The following is a 23,961-nucleotide window of genomic DNA, read 5'->3' as shown; positions in this document are numbered from 1 at the left end:
AACACTAATCGTGATAGTTGTTGTTGTTGCTGTCGCTGTTATTATTATTATTATTGTCATCGTCATCGTCGTCGTCGTCATAATGAGCATTTCTCATCGTCACGATCATTATTATTATTACTGTCCTCTTGAAGCTGCGCTCTGTCTCTGATAAATGTTCTGATTCCGCTAGTTACACTTTGCGATATATACACTACGTAAAAATGATGTAAGCGTGTCGAAAATAATTTCAATAGTTATTGTGCATGCTTTTTAGTAGCCCAAAAAGAAATGGAACATTCTTATTCTATATAAATAATCGAGAATTTTCTTTTGGGATCGCTGGTCGGGTAGACAAATTCGATGGTTCCTTCCAACGATCAAGGAGTTCGAGTATGTCGTCCCTCGAAAATATCACCACAGAAACCATAAGCTGCCTTACATTTGCGGATTCTTATACGAAAAAAAACGGTACGCAAGTTAGTTTAATAATTTTTAACAAGAAATTGATTTTTTTAATTCATGAATTATTTTTATTTTACGCATGTCCGCGTTTGCATATATTATGTACTTATACATATATTAATTTTCCTTATTAATGCCGAAATTAATTTGACGAATCAAATAATTATTAATTCTCGCTCTGGTTGACGAGAGACATCGCTTAAAGTGATTTACGAATACTAAAGAATTAATTATATTATAATTTTTCCTTTTTTTTACGATGCTAGTAAATTATTATTTTGCAATAATTTAACGCGGAGGAAATTTGCAATTAAACTTTTTTTTTTTTTTTTCTTTTTTTTAAGATACAAACGGCATGCCAACTTTGTGGATTGGCACGTCTCTGGGATCTGTACAGACTGTTGTATTCAATACACCTGCCCATGGCGAACGTCATGCTCATCCAGTGGTTGTGTCTACTTGTAGTAAGCAAAACTTCTTTATTATATATTCTCAGTGTTTAATAAAATATATAATCATTATCTTAAAAATCACAGTATAATCTTTTTGTTTAAAATCGCTCGAGCATATGTAATATAAATTTTAATATGGATTTGATTTTGCACAGATGGATCTACTTTCAAACTCAAGGGTTGTATCCTGTCCATGTCGTTCTTAGATTGCAACGGCGTTCTGATTCCATATTTATTCGAGTCTTGGAAAGACGAAAACACGGATGGCAAGGAACGCAACAGTAAGTTTCATTTCCATTAATAATTATATATATGTGAGAACAAAAATTAATATAGAAATATAGCTCGTATTTTTTCTGTGATTTTCATGTGCATTCTAAAAGAATCCTATGTAATATATAAATGTTATGTATAATAATATATATCAACATGACATATATATTACGTATAGGATGCATTATGTATGTAATATATAAGAGAGTTTTTCATGTGAAATATATGTTATATTAATCAAATGGATTTTTATTAAAGAGAGTCAAGGGAAATGTATCAATAGCCGAATGTCACCTTCGGCGAACACACAAGTCAGCGGGGATAATTTTGAAGACAGGCAATTTGTTGTGCTTGCATCGGAAAAGCAAGCGAGAGTTGTGGCGTTACCCTCCCAAAATTGTGTATATAGGCAACAACTGGCGGAGACTCATATCGTAATTAAAGCAGAGGTTACATCATTGAAAGGTACAATCTATATTTTTTACATAAAGCGAATATAGATATAATAGAGATATAACTGTCATTTAGACTTATTATTATGTTTGCCATGTAATTATTTTAAGATATGTAATTCGTTCGCGGAGAGCCTCATTTTCCAAACATTTCTGTCTAGATAATGTCTGTCTGGTATGTTATGTTTCCAACGGTCACATCACGACGTACAGTCTGCCTAGCCTTAAACCGCTGATAGACGTTGATTTTCTACCTCTTACAGACTTGAGGTAAGAACAGCAACTATCTCTTTTTCTAATTTTGTTATTTTAGCTCTATCAAAGCAATATAGTGATAATATTTGCACATGATGCGTTGCACTATACGCTATTAATATCTAATATTGCAAAAATTTCTACATTTTTTAATTCTTATATATATAATGTACTATTATAATAAATAGTACAATAGTACATACATAGTATTATAATATATATATATATATATATATATATATATATATATTAAAAAATATTAAAAGTATTTCACATACCATACAATTCAGAATTATAAACAACATACATATATTAAAATATAATATACGTTTGTCGCATATTTATTTATGATTCAATTATAAATTATGATTCAATTATTAATTAATTAAATAAATTCAATTGTAAATACACAGTGCCAATAATATTAATATATATAATAATTTGCTATATTTTTTCAAATACAATAATATTTTGAAATCGGTTAATTTGTTTTCAAAGGATTCTAATTAAATTTGCATAAAAATTATTTTTATTATAATCGATTATAATCTTACGTTAAAAATATCTTAAAAAGCAAAAGAATATATAAAAAGAAACTATGAATTGATAAAAATTAGAAGAAATTTCTTTTTTAAGTAAGTATCTTCTTCCACTTGTTAACAAATTTTTTAATTAAATAAAAGTTTATTTATAGTTCTAATGTTTTACAGAGAAATTAAAATTGATAGGTTGAAAGATGGATATATCGTATTAAATTGCGAGATTTTTAAACGTGATATATATATACGTAATAATTGCTTCTCATTAGAAAACACAAAATAGGAGATAGCTTTTAAAAGGTAAAAAAGAAAGAAGAATTCAGAGATTTTTTTATTAAAGACGATGACCGCAAATTATGTATTATTTATAAGCAAAGGTTTATTTGCTGCAGAAAAAATTTTTAAATCTATATTTAAAGCATCTGTCGCCAGATTTATCTGCTCTGTTTATATAGTTAAACATTTATTTTTTAGATATTTTATTAATATTTCGACGCATGAAATTGATAAATCTTATTAAAATCTTGCTTATTCTCTTATCGTCGCTTAAATTTTATATTTACTCGCAGTAGAATAAACGACGCAAATTTGAAATTCATCAACTAGATTTAGGCAAAGTACCGAAAGATACCAGATATACTGTGACGTACGTAAAGATATAATTATCAGGTACTTATTTTCACTCAAGAGAATATTTCAATTTGTTACAATTTTCTATAAAATTTTATACTAATTGTGTGTGTACAATTTTTTCTAGAAGTGTGCAGTCATTAAATATCTCAAGTTTTATTTATTTACAATTGTTGTTATTGTATTATAACTAATTCATAAAATAACCTGTGCGTAAGTAAATGTAAAAAAAAAATTAAAAACATGAGTTTGCGTGTGTATATAAGACCGAATATTTTTAGAAATAAATGTGGCACACATCTGGAAAATATTTTTATATATTTTTATATATTAAGTAGAAATTACGCGAATGTCTAGGAGTTATTTAAGAATTTACGTTTTTTTATCGATGTTAATAACTTATATTTATGAAATATCATATAGAATATACAAAGAATAGCAATGAATTTCACATATTTATATGTGTTATATTTATATTACTTTTATATATATAATATGTATGATTATCTATTAAGAAGTGAATTAATAACAATTAACGATGCCGCATGTGACTTTTATCTGCAATAAGTGCACTCGTTAACCCTTAACACAATTTGAGAGCATGTTTCATATGTAGTATTTTCTACGAGCACTTCTACTGCACTTCTTTATCTTGAAGCATATATGTATATGCTACATTTGCAGAGAATGCATTATGAAACGAATGAAAATGCGAATTTGCTAAGTAGTGTTTACGCTACATTAAAATGAAAATATTTTCCGTTTCAGTTTTTGATTACGTTCTTTTGCACAATATTTCATAATCACGCGATATAAAATTAGCTTTTTATGGCAATTCTTCATCTATGCAAGTTCTAATCTTTCTACTTGAAAATATCTTTATTTCATCATATATTTACGATTTCTATTTAGCAAAATCTGGCACTACACTATACGGACTTTCAGGCAACATTTCTCATTTTCTCGTCTTTTTCACTTACAAATTTTTCTATACATATACAAAAGAAAAAATGAAATATATTCGTGCGAACATACTCACTTTGAAAAAATAATTGGGCTAGCTGTGCGTTTTAAGGGTTAATGCTAATTATAATAACGTAAAAAAAAAAAAGATAATAATATAACGTAAATCTTATATTAATCCGTGTATGGTCGAGCGCTCACTTTCCTCCTGTCTCTGTAATCTCTAACAGTTTTCAGACTACAAAACACGGCATTGTAGACCCCATGTTGAGCATATGGGGTCATCAACTCTTTGTTAATGGCGATACCGATCAGTAAGTCATCTATGAAATACAGCTCACCATATGTAAAACCTTTACACAACACACAATGTGCCTTGCGTGCCACATACTATCTTCTTTCGATTTCACAATTTTACCACCAGCTTTGTTTCCTACTAGTTTCACGAAAACGTATCTCGCGCGATTTAAACCCTCAATAACTATCTACAAACTGGTTTTTATTGCCTACCAGAGCTTTGTGCTATGTATAAAACCGCACACTCGACACTCTTTTACAGTTGTACCCTGATATTGCCATTTTTCATATAATATATATAAGTTATGAAATAACGCATTGCAGTAAAGCTGGCTTGTGCATTTTTTTGCAGGATCGCAAAGACGCTTTGCTTCAGCAATCGAGGCCATGGTTTACATCTTTCTTCACCTATGGAAATTCAGAAGTTCTCCGTTTCGAGTGAATTCTGGTATTGTTTTACATATCCGTGTTTTACTTTTACTTTAATAAAATAAAAAATAACTACTACTTTTAATATTGATATTCTATCTTTCTTTGAACATTAAATATTTGATTTAATAATTAATTTTACCTAATATAATTTAATTTTTCAATTAATATGACTTTTTAAAAATTTTTTAGCGCTGAATTGACGGAGATGATGGGTGATTTATTCATTGGTCATGATATGCCAGAACCGCCTAAAGAAGGTTTCTTTAAAGGTTTATTCGGTGGCGGTTCGAGAAGCCTCGATCGAGAGGAGTTATGTAAGTGGATATTTAAAGAAAATTTTTTTTTAAATAAAAAAATAAGCAAGTTCCGAAATTAATGTCTACATCGATACCGATTGCAGTCGGGGAATCTAGCGGTCGTGCATCGCGCACAGTGGCAAAACACATTCCAGGACCAAACGAGGCTATCCGAGAGCGAGTCTCTAGCGCAACGGGAGAAGTAAATATTGCACATCAAATGGTTGTGGAACGCGGTGAGAAGTTATCGCAGCTCGAGGATCGAACCGCGCGCATGATGTCGGAGGCTGAGAACTTTTCGCAGGGCGCTCACGGATTGATGCTCAAGTACAAAGACAAGAAATGGTACCAGCTATGAGGACGTAATTCGGCCCGAGCCCGGTGAAATGGCACACGTTTCTTTAATTATTTAGCGTTCACGTTTCTCGTCTATGAGTTTTGTCGTATTAAGAAACTAAAAGTTAGACGCGTATTACGATCCTCATACACGCACACACGAGAAACATCTACACAAATGAGAAGGATAAGGGAGATATATTATATGTACATCTCATATGCGATCACCTGTGCGACGCACAGGTGGTACACACGCACATTCTGTAACAGGAAAAAAAAAATAAGCGCGAAAAAATATATTTCAAAGCGAATAATTATAGCGGTGATTTCTCAAATGTTATTATAGATCTTTACGTACGGATGAATAAAAGAGGGACGTCGGCGAGATGGAGATTACGGTTTTGTCGTGATGAATTTGCGCGGATGTTGTACGACACACGTACACGTATAATTATACTTATATAAAATATAAAGTACTTATGCAAAAAGATGATTGAGAGTATATACGAGTCAATATAAGCAATTATGTAATAATTCGCCTTTTAACCGGTGGCACTCGTTAATTCATTCGGACGTCCTGTGAACGTTGTTTAATGGCGCCTTGCCTTGTTTGCTTCTCAGCAAAGAATTGCCAATAAGTATTTATGTGAATACCACATTGTTGCAAAGTTTAAGCACTTCTGAATATGTAGAATCGAATGAATGCTAAGAATCGCATTAGTTTTAAATTCTCTAAAAAAAAAAAAATAGTACTTACATATATATATTATATATGAGTTCTTAGATTAATATTATATATGTGTTATAAGAGAGAAGATATATTGGAATGAGATATACACACATGGTTACTCATATAATATATTAACAATGCAACTAAAATTTGCAGTGTAGTAAACGTATTGTAGAAAAGAATTGTTATTGACTAATAATTCTTATTCCGCGATGTAAATTTTATAATCGTGTACATTGTAAGCTGACTTGTATCTAAGTATTTATTCGGTACGCGATCGTAGATCATTTCGTAAATATATATATATACGTTAAGGAATAAAATAAAATGTGACCAATGCGATTCTTACAAGTTCATCGAGTGTAAAAGGGAGATTTGTTAGGCTCGATAGAAACGATTTTATGCATACTTTTAAGGAAGTTATGAACGCAGGCAAGACGGCACAGTGACACCATTCCGAATGTATTGACAATAAATTTAGTTAATTTTTCGGTGAGAGAAAAGTATTGGATAAAAGTTGAATGCAATGAAATATATTTTATCCAGAATGGCGGGTTGTGCGCAGGTTGTAATAGCTGCTGCACTCGCCACGCTGATAAGAATGTATTAGTTGTTATCGATTGTAGTATCGCTAGTATGCTATGTATATACAAAGAGAGATAGATACCGTAGAACAGATTCTGCGTTATAAAGCTGTTTATATAACAATGTATTATGAGTTACGCTATTTCAATGCCGATGATAAATTCAACTGAATTTACATTACATTAAAGTGACGTGAAATCTACTACTGTAATTTTAACACTATATATATAGTCTTATTCAGATTAATTAAAGACAATATAAAATATATATATATATTTGATCATATGTATCATATGTATATGTATTATATGTATGTTTATATATATGTATATACACATACATATGTACATACATGTGCATAAACATATGGATAAGTTCATTTGAATTTATCGGGGCTCTGAATCGTCGTACTGCTTCCATAGCAATAATTGTATAGTCGATGTTAATGGTACTAATCACTAGTATACTTAATATGCCCGCAGAAGATTAATTAGAATTGCATTTTTCGAATTGATTCGAGCTCATGATATATAATTTCCCTTGGACAATATAATACACGTATAGAAATCCGTTGTCCCATTACACTCTTTATCACGGGATGTCTTCACTATTGATTATTAGTACAAAAAAGAGCGCGAGCTCGTTCGTCGAGATGTACGAACTGTAGTTGAAATCCATATTGATGCTGAATTTGTAATACGTTTGTGAGAGTGCGCAGATTGGAAATGATTCTGAATTACGATCCTGTTTTAGCTAAACTGCTAACTCTGACAGACGTTTCACTATCCTACATATGTCTAGAATTATTATTCCTCGGATACCCGACACTCAGTATGTAAGCAGTTCAATGGTAGATAAGATACATTCAAAATAAAATATAAAGTATCCTAAGCAGCGGAGATTTGTTAATGCCCGAATTACGAATGTCGGTACACAAAATAGGGAAGAAACATGTACTTTCAGTGAAAAAAAATCGTCTACTGCTATAATAATAGAATAGGTAGTTTAATGTGAGTTATAGTTACAGAAAAGTTAGAAATTATGTTATTATTTAAATGTTGCAGTAATATATTTGAAACATTTGTTGCACAAAGATTATATATTTATTGAAACAATTTCTCATTATTTATCAAAGAATTTAGTCATATTTATGATGATGGTATATCATCTACTTTATATAGGCCATAGTATGTAAAGAAAAAAAACCTCGAGAATGATATGGAGATCGAAGATGCTCGACTGTAATTAATCGATTTGCTTACTGCTTATATTTTTTTTTATGTGCTATGGTCTTGAAATTCAGAAAACACTATATCTAAAGTAAATTTTTAACTCTTTCTAGCCCATATTTATTCCTATCATATCAAATTTCCTGCTGGGATAAAAGCAAATTTGTGTTTCATTTCTTATTATATCTGATTAAATAATATATCATATAAGTAATAGTGTACAACAAAATTGTAGAATTATAGAATGTACAGCTATATAAATTATCAGATAAATATATATAGCTCACCTACACACACACATATACATATATATAAAATATATATATATATATATATATATATATACATACACAAACGATATTAATTAATTTCAAACAAAATCTACGATGCTAAAGATTATCGTTGGGCTGGACAGAGATAATCGGAATGTGTATACATTTTAAAGTCCCTTTAGATGTTCACAAATAGAAATAAAACAGATATCTCTTTTACTACATATTTAATTAGTTTTTGTACACTAACGTATAATTTTTTTAGTCACTAATTAGATGAAAATGACAAGGCACGTATAAAAATGAGAAAGATTCTTTTCATATAGCTATTCTCGTCAAGGCCGATACTTTTTGTCAAACGAATCATGTTCCTTTTAAAGAGCTATAATATTACCTATATTCTTTAAAAAGGCTTCGAAGAATAATCATATATGATTTTCGATTCATGTAAGTATTATGATGCGCTATTAAATTCAATATTATAAACGAAAAAAAAAGTATATACTTTAAGTGCGACGAAATACCTAATACTCTCGATTTATACTACTATTAACAATCTAGTTGAATTTTTATTTTTCAACAGATATTAGATATTATCTTATAATTGTAAGAGTACTGCCTCGGCTACAGACTGTATCTTGGCTCCAATTTAATAAATGAGTTTTACTCGAAGTCGAAAAACATCATATCAAAATATATTTTTTTCTATTATTTTAAACCGAAAATAGAGCATAGTTTTATATAATCGTTTTTTATTTTAAAGACATGTCATCAGGTTTACCCTCTTCAAATAAAGATTGCTTCGTCTTTTGCTACACATTTGTGCCATTATGTAGACTCATTTTTGTTGCAATAAATTCTTTTGTATACACATATAGAGAGTCAATTTCTTTATATTATTTATTAAGTCTAATTTTATAAAGTTAATTTTGTAAGCTGAATTAAACAATCTTCGCAAATTAAGCTTCGATATAATAAACAATTTTTTTACCAATGTTTCATGTGTTTTCTTTTAATATTTATTTAAAACATATTTCTATTTTAATATTTTCAACATATTATTATCTTAAAATTTAATTAGCAAATTAACGCTTTATTATCAGTTAATTTCTATCAAAAATATTAATCAATTATTATAAATATTATATCAGCTAATTTCTATCAAAAATATTAATAAAGCGTTAATTTGCTAATTAAATTTTAAAATAATAATATGTATGTGTAAAGCTAGCGTATAATTTCGTGGAAACTCATAAATAATTCACAATTCTGGCTTTATTTTCAATAATTCTACTATTGAAGATAAAGCCAGAACTCTTAATTATTTATAAGTTTCCACGAAATAAGACGCCAGGTTCATACATCCCCATTACCGCTATAGAAATGCTATAAAGCCAACGCAATTTCTCACTCACCGATACGTGCAGTAGCGGACTTGTAGTACACAGCACATTAATCTGAAAACAAATTATTCAAATTATTATTATGTATATGTATATATTATTATGTATATGTATGTACATGTGTGTGTGTGTGTGTGTGTGTGTGTGTGTGTGTGTGTGTGTGTGTGTGTGTACAGGGTGTTTTGAAAGTCTGGAAATCAAATATCTCAAGAGTTTAGAATAAAATATTTTTTTTTTTGCATACCTCACAGTTGCTTCGTTATCGCTCGATGCCTCCCCGGGCCTCCTCCTCCTCTCTTGGTCCATGGTAGCACTCACGACACTCGCGAAAACACGAATAATTACGATCGCCCGACACTTTACACGGCACTCCCGACACGCGAAACTTTACACGGCACTCCCGACGCGACGCGTGAGACACACGCGTATTTCGCGTACATTGCACTTGCAATGAGAAAAAACGATGCGAAAAACTATCGGCACTCCAGAATCTCGCGGTCAGACTCGTGCGCAGCTTATTAGTAATGCTTACCTGTATAAATTAATAACAAATAAAATACATATATATAGAGATACTTAAATATAACAAAAATTATGTTATATATTTATTTTGCATAAGTACCTCACAGTTGCTCCGCTATTGCCCGATGCCTTCCCGGGCCTCCTCCTCCTCTCTTGGTCGACAGTCATTGCTCCTTCGTAGCACTCACAGTTATCAGCTGATTTCTGTAAAAAAATATTAATCGAAAATAAGATATTATAACATATTATTTACAATATATTACTATTTTAATTTTTTATAACATATTTTAAAATTTAATTAGTAAATTTTTGCTTTATGAATATTTTTTCACAGAAATCAGCTGATTAACGCGTTAATTTGCTAATTAATTTTTTAAATAATATGTTATAAAAATAAAAATATGTTAATATTTTTGACAGTTATCAGCTGATTACTGTGAAAAAATATTAATCGGATTTAAACAAGCTTTATATTATTTTTTTAAATATAAAATCGAATAGCGTAGTGTAGCGCACGCTTGTGTTGTACTAGTCGAGATAAATTAGCCTAGGGAATGAACAGATAAGGAGCTTTTTCGATGATGAATTTTCGCTAAAGAAAAATAGCACGTAGGTCAAAGCTCTCAAAAACCTCGCCCTTTTTACTCGCTCTTTAACCGGAAGGAACGGTGATTGCTATCGACACCCCGGCTCGTAATTAAATTAATTTCTGCGTCTCTTCCTTCGTCGGTATAGGCATCGGCGTGGAATAATGCAATGGCGCAACCCGTTGCGACGTGGCGCGACGCGACGAAGGTGCTCGACCGCACTCTCTCTTCCTCTCTCTCTCTCTCTCTCTCTCTCTCTCTCTCTTTCTCTTTCGCGGGCACACTTCTCATTTCCAATTTAAAAATAATGAGAATTTACTGCGAATAGGTGTGGCTGTCGCGTACAGATACCCATTGACTATACCAGCGTCTCGGCCGCGCGCGAAGTGGAATGAATTGAAAAAAATTCAATTTAGCTTCGGGTATACCGCATATATAGCCGCCGACCAGCCGCGATGCGACGCGATCCGCCGTGACGCGACGTGCGCCTTCTTTCCTCGCCATAAAGGGAACAATAGATCCAAATTTATTTATTTATCTCGGCTATTTATCCATCGCATTTAAAAACAAGAATCCCGACAATCGTTTTACTTCTATTAGCGAAAATAATATTGGAATATTTTATATTTTGTAGAAAGATTACGCAAAAATTAACTATCAACATTTTCACCCTCTTCGCTCCCCGGTTCATTATATTAATCGACGTCTTTGAAGATCGAGAGCCGTTTTCGCGCGATTCGAATAACAATACGTGTCGACGATCGACGACGTATATAAGTATACGGCGTCTATGTTGTCGGCAACGTCGTAGTAAATAGGAAACGAATAAAGATCCGGGAAAGAGCGAAAAGAGAGCCCGGCAGTCTGTCTCGGGCGCGCGCAATAAAATGTAAATTCGCAGCAATTCGCGCTTCATCCTCCCTTCCTTCTCCCTGTTCCGATATCGGAACCCGGACGCCTCTCTCTCTCTTCCTCTTCGCTCGTCTTCCGAAGATCTCCGTGTAACGGTAAGTAAGTGGCGAGCGCTGCGTTCGGAGCCCACGGGCTCCGCCGTCATTTGCATGAGTAACGGTGGAGAACGCCCGGAACGGTGTGGCGCGGAGACTAAGGGTGTAGCGAGACGAGTAATTTATAGTCAATAATTCTTGGCGAGGCAATTTTCGCATCGAGCGCGAACGTTTCCTTGGAACGACGACGACGACGACGAAGACGACGAAGACAGCGGGGCCGGGAAGGCGAAATGGCGGGAAATGAGGCGGAATGTTAAATAGCTCGTCGTCTTTCACAGGTAGCCCTCCACAACTGGGAATCATTTGAGAGAAGAAAAAAACGATTCTACATTTCATCCTCCCGCATATGTGATGTCCTACAATTCGATTGAAAGTTCTGACCTGTAATTTTAATTGAGAATGTTTCATTAGAAATTTTTTTTTAATTATTTTACTTATTTTCTTTTTAAGAAAAAGACACTTCTTATACTTACTTTACTTTCTCTATCGACTGCTCGCTCTTTCCCTCCTGTTTTTTATTTATCGCACGACGCACCACTTACGTGCGGAAAGTTTAGCCGCCCGATGTTGAGGGAAGCGAAGATTACCCGGGCAACATAAACCGATACCGACGACATAAAGGTGCACGGGCGATATTAGATATCAAACCGCCCGCTCTAACCTTCCGCCTTCGGGTATCCCACCGAGAGCTATCAGACTGATAGAATATGTTCGACGTCGACGTCGTCGTCGTCGTCTTCGTCGCCGTCGTCGCGACGCTCTGCAGCTCCACCTCCCGAATACTATATCGGCTCGTATATGCGATCGCCATACATACACCGCTTTATTTAGAGTGGCTTTTATCGTGCCCGCGTTAACTTATATCTCGAAAATACACCCTTACATATCCGCTTTACCGCCACTCTCCTCCTAGACGTCAAGCCATGTATTTTGCTTTTCTTCCTTTATGGCCGCATACATTTAGCAGAGGTACAATAATAGTTTCTCGCCATTGTTCATTTTCACACACACACACGACTCTGCGATCTAATTCGAAATGCATATGTATATATACGTACGCGGGGGAGGTGATTTATCGCGATCCGACTCTCGCCCGTCACTTTGCGAGTCGTTCCCGAATACTTTTCGCACGCACGATGCACCCGGGACGGATAAATCAACACGAAGAAACGCTCGTCGTCTCGTCCAACGTATGAGCCATTCTAATAAACCGCGGACATCGGTAACATTATTTCGTTGTAATTGTATAACTGCAATAGTCGAGATCAAGATTGATAGATGTATGGATCATTTAATACAATCGATTTCAAGTCTTAAAGAGGAGGGATTCCTACCAACAATATACATATATCGTCACGACATATACGTAAATATTTTATATTGCGTGTTTCTTATGGGTCAAGTATTATTTGCGTCTCACGTTATATAAAGACGGTGATATTTAAAAGATCTAGAATCGATATACATATAGTTTTTACCAATATCGCCAAACATATATTACATAAATAAAACAAACAATTAATTGGCTCACCGGTTGATGCATCGCCGTTATCATCTCGTAATCGATGTGATCGTGTAATCCAATTGCTTTAGTCCGTCTATATTTGGTACTCTTTATCTGCACAACACACGTTTGGAAAATGACAAACGTCTCGCGACAGATACTGACGCGCGAAGCAATGGACGACGATTAAAAATATACTTAATCGCGAGATGCCCGACCGCGAAATCCAAGGAGGTAAATCGAGACGATTGTCCATTGCTAGATTCGACACTCCCGATTCGAGTCATTCTCCAATTCAACACTCGCCCGTTATTTTGCATAGTACTCTCGAACACTTATATTCTCTTTGTAATATACCCGAGACGAATAAATTAACGCCAGACGCAATGAGTCTTGTACTTTCGATATTTTAATATTCGCGATAGGCGGCAGACTATGATTCTCTCGTGCGGAAAATTCGAAATATGTGGCGACAATTTTTCACGCCAAATTGCACCGAACATTATTGTGCATACGCGTTAATTGGTAAAATGTAGTTAATTACGATCGCGTAAGTTGAATGCCGCGATATTCCGACACTCCGTCAGTGTGCGCGACATTTTCGAACATTTATTGCATTCACTGTATAGTCCGGACAAATATATATCAACGCGAAATGCGGAGACCGTTCATCATTCTGTACGACATTCTGACGCAATGTGATACTTTAGTAATCGGAACAAAAAATTCGAGGTTGAGGTGACAACTTTCTGCCAGATACAAGAATTGTACCGTCATCCGAAAGGACGGCTTTGTATGTCTCGAAATTAGACCCGTCACAAGACTTTCTAGTATGTAAGTCTATTTTTTCAATACGTCGCAATATCCGACACTCTGCCGTTTTCTTTAAGTTGCGATATCAGTTACTCCGCCGCCATTAGTGCATTTTTATTTCGGAAATTCATGTACGCATCGGAAAAATATGACAGATTATCATCGTATAGGTCAATTATCGAGATCCGGCACTTGTGTCATTCCCGAACATTTATCGTATGCACGATGTATATTGTTCTTCGAGTTGTGATAGCTTTTCATCGTTCTACAACCAGTTGATATGCCATATTTACTTCTCCCGTTGCACTAGAGACTAACTCTCGGAGATCTTCCTTTGAACTTGGAATCTTTCGCCACTATCCGCAATGCATGACCGCTAGATTCCCCGACTGCAATCGATATAAATATCATTAATTTCGGATTTTATTTATTTATTTTTAATTTTCAAAATATTATTAAGATTATACACAGAAAGAATTTTCTCTTAGAATTTACACTGAAAATCATGGTAATCGTGAAACAATATAATATGGAAAGAATTTTATGAGAATTTCTCTGATTAATATTTATCACAATAAAAATAATAATAATATCTATCATAATAAAATATAAAACATGATTGATTAATTTTACTAAACTGAATAGTAAAATTAATTAAACATATTTTATATTTTATTATGATAGATATTATTATTTTTATTGTGATAAATATTAATCAGAGAAATTCTCATAAAATTCTTTCCATATTATATTGTTTCACGATTATCACGATTTTCAGTGTAAATTCTAAGAGAAAATTCTCTCAAAAGAGTGTGTAACTTATATATTATACTTATATATTATATAAATTTGATTAATGATATAATTTAATTTATCAATTAATAAGATGTTTTATTAATATTTATGCACTGAATTCACGAAGATGAATGATCTGTTTATTGATCATAATAAATGCCAGAACCGCAGAAAGAAGGTTTCTCTGAAGGTTTATTCAATGACGGTTCAAGAAGACGGATCAATAGATGTTATGTAAGTGGATATTTTTTAATAATATTAATCTTATATATAATATATATTGTATGTATACTATATATATTATATATATATTAAGATTAATATTATTAAAAAAATATTCACTTACATAACATCTCTTGATCAAGACTTTTTGAACCGTCATCGAATAAACCTTCAGAGAAACCTTCTTTCTGCGGTTCTGGCATATTATGATCAATAAACACATCATTCATCTTCGTCAATTCAGTGCTAAAATATTAATAAAGCATGTTATTAATTAATAAATTAAATAATATCATTAATCAAATTTATATAATATATAAGTTATATAAGTTATATAATATATAAATGTGATATATAAATATTATATATATATATAAATATATATAAAATAGATTAACTTATATATTTTACTTATATATCATATTTATATATTATATAACTTATATATTTTATATTAAATAAATTTGATTAATGATATTTAATTTATCAACTAATAAAATGTTTTTTTCAATATTTTAGCACTGAATTAACAAAGATAAATAATCTGTTTATTGATCATATGTTTATTGATAATAATATGTTAGAACTGCAGAAAGAAGGTTCCTCTGAAGGTTCATTCGATGACGATTCAAGAAGTTTTGATCAAGATATGTTATGTAAGTGAATATTTCATAATAATATTAATCTTATATAGATAATATATATTGTGTATGTATAATATATATTATATATATAATTAATATTATTAAAAAATATCCACTTACATAAAATATCTTGATCAAGAATTCTTGAACCATTGAATAAACCTTCAGAGAAACCTTCTTTCTGTGGTTCTGTCATATTATGATCAATAAACAGATCATTCATCTTCGTCAATCCAGTGCTAAAATATTGAAAAAACATCTTATTAGTTGATAAAATAATATCATTAATTAAATTTATATAATATAAACTATATAAGCATAATATAAGTTATATAATATATAATCATAATATATAAGTATACTATATAAGTTAATATATTATATTATATATATAAGATTAATATTTTTAATTGTAAGAAATACCCACTTACATAACATTTCTTGCTCAAGATTTCTTGAACCATCATTGAATAAACCTTCAGAAAAACCTTCTTTCTGCGGTTTTAGTGTATTATGATCAATAAATAGATCATTTTTCATCTTTGTCAATCCAGAGCTAATATTAAAAAAACATCTCATTAGTTGATAAATTAAATTATATCATTAATCGAGTTTAATTATTAATTATTAAATCAAATATTCAATGTTGAGAGAGAGATAGAGAGAGAGAGAGAGAGAGAGAAGGGGGAAAGGAGAGAAGGAGAAAGATGGGGGGGGGGAGTATAACGATATTAATATATATAAGAAGAAAAACACTATATTATCGTGTTCCTGGTAAAGCTACACGCGATCGCTTACTTTAACGAAAAAAAATTACGATATCCATCGCGCCATTAGAGCTCCTTTTATCCCGAATGTTCACCTACGCGTACATCGGAAAAGTTTGGCTGATTACGACGTATGGGCCGATTATCGCGATCCGGCACTCGCTCGTCACTTTGCACGACGTTCTCGAACACTTATCCCACGCACAATATACTTGAAACGGATAAATAAACGCGAATAAACGCTCGTCGTCTCCCTCGACACTCACAATGTCTGTTGTACGTTACGGTTACCGAAGATTTGAAACTTTTATGGTGACAACTTTACAATAATAAATTAATAAGAAGATACACAGTTGGTATCCCTAATCGCGCGAAGTACTCCAATAATGGCAAAGTGGCGCTTCGGTATAAAGTTGTGAGAGAGACAGAGAAAGAGAAAAAGAAGAAAAGAAGAAATGAGAAAGAGAGAGAGAGAGAGAGAGAGAGGGGGGGGGGAGAGAAAGGGAGACAACACATTAAATCTTTTTATCTTTTACTAAAGAAAGTAAAACAATCAAAATGACTCGTTATTTTCTCTTTCTTGAAACAAATGTAGCTAATATAAATTTGATTAATAATATAATTTAATTTATCAATTAATAAGATGTTTTATTAATATTTTAGCACTGGATTGACGAAGATGAATGATCTGTTTATTGATCATAACATGCCAGAACCGCAGAAAGAAGGTTTCTCTGAAGGTTTATTCAATGATGGTTCAAGAAGTCTTGAACAATAAATATTATGTAAGTGGATATTCTTTAATAATATTAATCTTATATATATATATATATATATATATATATATATAAGAATTGAATAAATCTTCAGAGAAACCTTCTTTCTGTGGTTATGGCATATCATTATTATCAATAAACATATTATGATCAATAAACAAATCTTATCTTTGTTAATCCTTTATCTTTGTTAATCCAGTGCTAAAATATTTATAAAACATTTTATTAGTTGATAAATTAAATAACATCAATAATCAAATTTATTTAATATAATACATAAGTATAATATATATTAAGTTATGTAAGTTATATAATATATAAATTTGATATATATATAAATATTATATATATATATATATATATAAAATAAATTAACTTATATATTTTACTTATGTATCATATTTATATATTTATAACTTATATAACTTATATGTTATATTAAATTTGATTAATGATGTTATTTAATTTATAAATTAATAAAATGTTTTTTCAATATTTTAGCACTGAATTGACAAAGATAAATAATCTGTTTATTGATCATATGTTTACTGATACAAATATGTTAGAACCGCAGGAAGAAGGTTTCTCTGAAGATTTATTCGATGACGGTTCAAAAAGTCTTAATCAAGATATGTTATGTAAGTGGATATTTCTTAATAAAATATATTATATATATAAAATTAATATTATTAAGAAATATCCACTTATATAACATATCTTGATTAAAACTTCATGAACCGTCATCAAATAAATCTTCAGAGAAACCTTTTTTCTACGATTCTAACATATTATTATCAATAAACATGTGATCAATAAACAGATCATTTATCTTTGTTAATCCAGTGCTAAAATATTTAAAAAACATTTTATTAATTGATAAAGTAAATAACATCATTAATCAAATTTATTTCATATAATACATAAGTATAATATATAAGTTATGTAAGTTAGATAATATATAAATTTGATATATGAATATTATATATATATATATATATATATATATATAAAATATATTAACCTATATATTTTACTTATGTATCATATTCATACATTTATAACTTATATAACTTATATGTTATATTAAATAAATTTGATTAATGATGTTATTTAATTTATCAACTAATAAAATGTTTTTTCAATATTTTAGCACTGAATTAACAAAGATAAATGTTCTGTTTATTGATCATATGTTTATTGATACGAATATGTTAGACAGGAAGAAGGTTTATATGAAGGTTTATTCGATGACGGTTCAAAAAGTCTTGATCAAGATATGTTATGTAAGTGAATATTTCTTAATAATATTAATCTTATATATATAATATATATAATATATATTAGGTATATTATATATATAAGATTAATATTATTATAAAATATCCTCTTAGATAACATTTATTGATCAAGACTTCTTGAATCATTGAATAAATCTTCAGAGAAATCTTCTTTCTGCAGTTCTGGCATATTATGATCAATAAACAGATCATTCATCTTCGTCAATCCAGTGCTAAATATTGAAAAAACATCTTATTAGTTGATAAAATAATATCATTAATTAAATTTATATAATATAAAATATATAAGCATAATATAAGTTATATAATATATAATCATAATATATAAGTATACTATATAAGTTAATATATTATATTATATTATATATATAAGATTATAATATTTTTAATTGTAATAAATACCCACTTACATAACATTTCTTGCTCAAGACTTCTTGAACCATCATTGAATAAACTTTCAGAAAAACCTTCTTTCTGCGGTTTTAGTGTATTATGATCAATAAATAGATCATTTTTCATCTTTGTCAATCCAGAGCTAATATTAAAAAAACATCTTATTAGTTGATAAATTAAATTATATCATTAATCGAGTTTAATTATTAATTATTAAATCAAATATTCAATGTTGAGAGAGAGAGAGAGAGAGAGAGAGAGAGAGAGAGAGAGAGAAAGAGAGAGAGAGAGAGAGAGAGAAGGGAGAAAGGAGAGAAAGAGAAAGAGAGGGGGGGGGAGTATACCGATATTAATATATATAAGAAGAAAAACACTATATTATCGTGTTCCTGGTAAACCTACGCGCGATCGCTTACTTTAACGAAAAAAGATTACGATATCCATCGCGCCATTAGAGCTCCTTTATTCCAAATGTTCATTACGTGTACATCGGAAAAGTATGGCTGATTACGATCGTATGGGCCGATTATCACGATCCGGCACTCGCTCGTCACTTTGCACGACGTTCTCGAACACGTATCGCACGCACAATATACTTGAAACGGATAAATAAACGCGAATAAACGCTCGTTGTCTCCCTCGACACTCAGAATGTCTGTTGTACGTTACGGTTACCGAAAATTTGAAACTTTTATGGTGACAACTTTCCAATAATAAATTAATAAGAAGATACACAGTTGGTATCCCTAATCGCGTGAAGTACTCCAATAATGGCAAAGTGGCGCTTCGGTATAAAGTTGTGTGAGAGAGAGAGAGAGAGAGAGAGAGAGAGAGAGAGAGAGAGAGAGAGAGAGAGAGAAAGAGAGAGAGAGAGAGAGAGAGAGAGAGAGAGAGAGAGAAGAAGAAGAACAGAAGAGATGAGAAAGAGAGCAAGAGAGAGGGGGGAGAAAAAGGGAGACAACACTTTAAATCTTTTTATCACTTACTAAAGAAAGTAAAACAATCAAAATGACTCGTTATTTTCTCTTTCTTGAAACAAATGTATGTAGCTGTAATATATTGGAGAGTGTGGGTCGGTCTCACCATCTCCGATTAATTTCAATCGGACGATTAATCGTACCTTTATATATGACGCATACGTTCATACTTACTTCCAATTAGACCTCAACAATTACGGCGATGAAGAACTATATTATCGCGTGTTCCTGGTAACTGTGCGCTCGATCGCTGTAAACGAAAAGAAGTTGATTTCCATCAAGCTGCCATTAATGCTCCTTTCTTTTGGAGGTTCACTTACCTATGCACCTGAGAAGTATGGCTGATTACGATCGTACAGGCCGATCATCGCGATCCGGGACTCGCTCGTCACTTTCCGCGTCCTTCCCGAACACTTGTCGCATGCAGGATGTACTCGAAAGGGATAAATCAACGCCAATAAATGCTCGTCGTCTCCTCCGGCACTCGCGATGTATGTTGAGCGTTTCGGTTTACCGAAAATTTCAAATGATTACTACGACAACCTTGCGACAATAAATTTTTGAACTATATAACAAATTCAGTGGTTGGTACCCCCTCGCGGGGCGAGCAGTCATAGATACATAAAGAGTGTAGATATCGCAAATATAGATGAAACAAAAGATGCATAGAAGAGCGACAGAGAAGATAGGTTAAAAAATTGTAATTTATCAAGTATGGACTATTCACATATACTAAACAGGTCGCGAAGATGGGATTTGGTAACCGATTATCTGCGATCTGTCATTAAAAAGCGAATCCCCTCTCCTCGCTCATATAGAAATAAGAAATAAGATATATCACTGTGCACCATCGCGCGCCCTTCTTTTGTTTTTTGGCATTAGGTTACAATGCAACTGACAGCTGAGCGAGGGCGCACTTGGCGCATCTAATCGCGGGGTACCAACCGCGAATTAGTCATGTACCGAGTTTATTATTACAAAGTTGTCGACATTTTTAAATCTTCAGTAATCGTAATACGCTCAACGTACATCACGAGTGCCGGAGGAGACGACGAGCATTTATTGGCGTTGCTTTATCCGTTTCGAGTACATCCTGCATGCGACAAGTGTTCGGGAAGGACGCGGAAAGTGACGAGCGAGTCCCGGATCGCGATGATCGGCCTGTACGATCGCAATCAGCCATACTTCTCCGGTGCATAGGTAAGTGAACCTCCGGAACAACGGAGCATTAATGGCGGCGGGATGGATATCATCTTCCTTTTCGTTTACAGTGATCGAGTGCTCATTTAGCAGGAACACGAGAATACAGTTATTCATCACCGTAATTGTTGAGGTCTAATTGGAAGTAAGTATATGTACGTATGCGTCATATAAAAGTATACACGGCCGGTCTCACCATCTCCGCGATTAACTCCCGATTAAACTATATCTTTGTCTCTTTTCATCTACGTTCTTAAAAAGAGTCAAAGATATAGTTTAATCGGCCGATTGAAGTTAATCGGAGATGGTGAGACTGGCCCACACTCTCCAGTATATTAGCTACATACATTTGTTTCAAGAAAGAGAAAATAACGAGTCATTTTGATTGTTTTACTTTCTTTAGTAAGAGATAAAAAGATTTAATGTGTTGTCTCCCTTTCTCTCCCCCCCCCCTCACCCTCTCTCTCTCTTTCTCATTTCTTCTTTTCTTCTTTTTCTTTTTCTCTTTCTCTGTCTCTCTCACAACTTTATACCGAAGCGCCACTTTGCCATTATTGGAGTACTTCACGCGATTAGGGATACCAACTGTGTATCTTCTTATTAATTTATTATTGTAAAGTTGTCACCATAAAAGTTTCAAATTTTCGGTAACCGTAACGTGCAACAGACGTTGTGAGTGTCGAGGGAGACGACGAGCGTTTATTCGCGTTCATTTATCCGTTTCAAGTATATTGTGCGTGCGATAAGTGTTCGAGAACGTCGTGCAAAGTGACGAGCGAGTGCCGGATCGCGATAATCGGCCCATACGATCGTAATCAACCATACTTTTCCGATGTACGCGTAGGTGAAGATCCGGAATAAAGGAGCTCCAATAACGACGCGATGGATATCGTAATTTGTTTTCGTTAAAGTAAGCGATCGCGCGTAGGTTTACCAGGAACACGATAATACAGTTTTTCTTATATTTATTAATACTGATATACTCCCCCCCTCTCACACTCTTACTCTTCTTTCCCCCCTCTCTCTCTCTCTCTTTCTCTCTCTCTCTCTCTCTCTCTCTCTCTCTCTCTCTCTCTCTCTCCTTTCCCCCTTCTCTCTTTTTCACCCTCATTCTCTCTTTCTCGCTCTCAACATTGAATATTTGATTTAATAATTAATAATTAAACTTGATTAATGATATAATTTAATATATCAACTAATAAGATGTTTTATAAATATTAGTTCTGGATTGACAAAGATGAATGATCTATTTATTGATCATAATACGCCAAAACCGCAGAAAGAAAGTCTTTCTGAAGGTTTATTCAATGATGGTTTAAGAAGTCTTGAGCAAGAAATGTTATGTAAGTGGATATTTCTTACAACTAATATTAATCTTATATATATATATAATATAATATAATGTAATATATTAACTTATATACTATATACTTATATATCATATTTATATATTATATAACTTATATGTATATATTATGCTTGTATATTATATTATATAAATTTAATTAATGATATTATTTTATTAACTAATAAGATGTTTTTTCAATATTTTAGCACTGGATTGACGAAGATGAATGATTTGTTTATTGATCATAATATGCGAGAACTGCAGAAAGAAGGTTTCTCTAAAGATTTATTCAATGACAGTTCAAGAAATCTTAATCAAGAGATGTTATGTAAGTGAGTATTTCTTACAATTAATAATATTAATTTTATATATATATAATATATTGTATTAACTTATATATAGTATACTTATATATTACAATTATATATTATATAACTTATATATATTATGCTTATATATTTATATTATATAAATTTAATTAATGATATTATTTTATCAACTAATAAGATGTTTTTTCAATATTTTAGCAGTGGATTGACGAAGATGAATGATCTGTTTATTGATCATAATATGCCAGAACTGCAGAAAGAAGATTTCTCTGAAAATTTATTCAATGATTCAAGAAGTCTTGATCAAAAGAAATGTTATGTAATTGGATATATTTTTTAATAATATTAATCTTATATATAATATATATTATATATATACTATATATATTACATATATAAGATTAATGTTATTAAGAAATATCCCCTTACATAACATATATTGATTAAGACTTCTTGAACCGTCATCGAATAAACCTTCAGAGAAACTTTCTTTTTGCAGTTCTAACATATTCTTATCAATAAACATATGATCAATAAACAGATCATTTATCTTTGTTAATTCAGTGCTAAAATATTGAAAAACAGTTTAATAGTTAATAAATTAAATAACATCATTAATCAAATTTATTTAATATAATATATAAGTTATATAATATATAAATATGGTATATAAGTAAAATATATAAGTTAATATATTTTATATATATATATATTTATATATATATATATAATTATACATTATATAACTTACATAACTTATATATATTATACTTATGTATTATATGAAATAAATTTGATCAATGATGTTATTTAATTTATAAACTAATAAAATGTTTTTTAAATATTTTAGCACTAGATTAACAAAGATAAATGATTTGTTTATTGATTATATGTTTATTGATAATAATATGTCAGAACCGCAGAAAGAAGGTTTCTCTGAAGGTTTATTCGATGACGGTTCAAGAAGTCTTGATCAAGAGATGTTATGTAAGTGGATATTTTTTAATAATATTAATCTTATATATAATATATTATATTATATTATATATAAGATTAATATTATTTAAAAATATCCACTGACATAATATTTATTGTTCAAGACTTCTTGAATCATCAATGAATAAACCTTTAGATAAACCTTCTTTCTGCGGTTCTGTTATATTAAGATCAATAAACAGATCATTCATC

At 31.5% G+C, this 23,961-nt stretch overlaps 2 protein-coding genes and 1 long non-coding RNA gene across 9 annotated transcripts in view; 1 reads left to right on the top strand and 2 right to left on the bottom strand.

Moving 5' to 3' along the window:
- The window catches only part of Tomosyn (syntaxin-binding protein tomosyn), a 35,784-nt gene extending 26,605 nt beyond the window's left edge, over positions 1 to 9,179 (top strand). For 3 of the 7 annotated variants that reach the window (XM_083040600.1, XM_083040595.1, XM_083040599.1), the window contains 9 exons: positions 334 to 450; positions 789 to 908; positions 1,052 to 1,177; positions 1,428 to 1,634; positions 1,783 to 1,891; positions 4,239 to 4,322; positions 4,658 to 4,753; positions 4,927 to 5,051; positions 5,138 to 9,179. In XM_083040600.1, coding sequence (XP_082896726.1) covers positions 334 to 450; positions 789 to 908; positions 1,052 to 1,177; positions 1,428 to 1,634; positions 1,783 to 1,891; positions 4,239 to 4,322; positions 4,658 to 4,753; positions 4,927 to 5,051; positions 5,138 to 5,391 — 1,238 coding nt within the window. In that variant the 3' untranslated portion in view covers positions 5,392 to 9,179. Of the gene's footprint in view, positions 1 to 326; positions 451 to 788; positions 909 to 1,051; positions 1,178 to 1,427; positions 1,635 to 1,782; positions 1,892 to 4,238; positions 4,323 to 4,657; positions 4,754 to 4,926; positions 5,052 to 5,137 lie in introns of all 7 variants that reach the window. The other 4 variants (XM_083040594.1, XM_083040598.1, XM_083040597.1 and 1 more) reach the window with 2 other exon arrangements.
- LOC145937527 (phosphatidylglycerophosphatase and protein-tyrosine phosphatase 1-like) overlaps positions 1 to 9,631 on the bottom strand; it is a 40,682-nt gene extending 31,051 nt beyond the window's left edge. The window contains exon 1 of the mRNA XM_083040606.1: positions 9,601 to 9,631. The gene's annotated coding sequence lies outside the window, so the exon portion shown is untranslated. The remainder of the gene's footprint in view (positions 1 to 9,600) is intronic.
- An 82-nt stretch (positions 9,632 to 9,713) lies between these two features.
- Positions 9,714 to 19,043, bottom strand: LOC145937529 (uncharacterized). The gene is made up of 5 exons (XR_014425573.1): positions 18,937 to 19,043; positions 16,117 to 16,241; positions 13,239 to 14,413; positions 10,211 to 10,314; positions 9,714 to 10,120 (listed from the first exon to the last, which is right to left on the bottom strand). It is a non-coding gene; the product is annotated as an uncharacterized LOC145937529 (long non-coding RNA).
- Between the last annotated feature and the right edge of the window lie 4,918 nt (positions 19,044 to 23,961).

This window comes from Prenolepis imparis, unplaced genomic scaffold (assembly GCF_030444845.1).
Source record: "Prenolepis imparis isolate NDT839.2.m4 unplaced genomic scaffold, iyPreImpa1.0 SCAF_6, whole genome shotgun sequence".
Taxonomy (NCBI): Eukaryota; Metazoa; Arthropoda; class Insecta; order Hymenoptera; family Formicidae; genus Prenolepis; species Prenolepis imparis.
The sequence above is the reverse complement of the archived record's forward strand: the minus strand, read 5'-3'. Positions and strand labels throughout refer to the sequence as shown.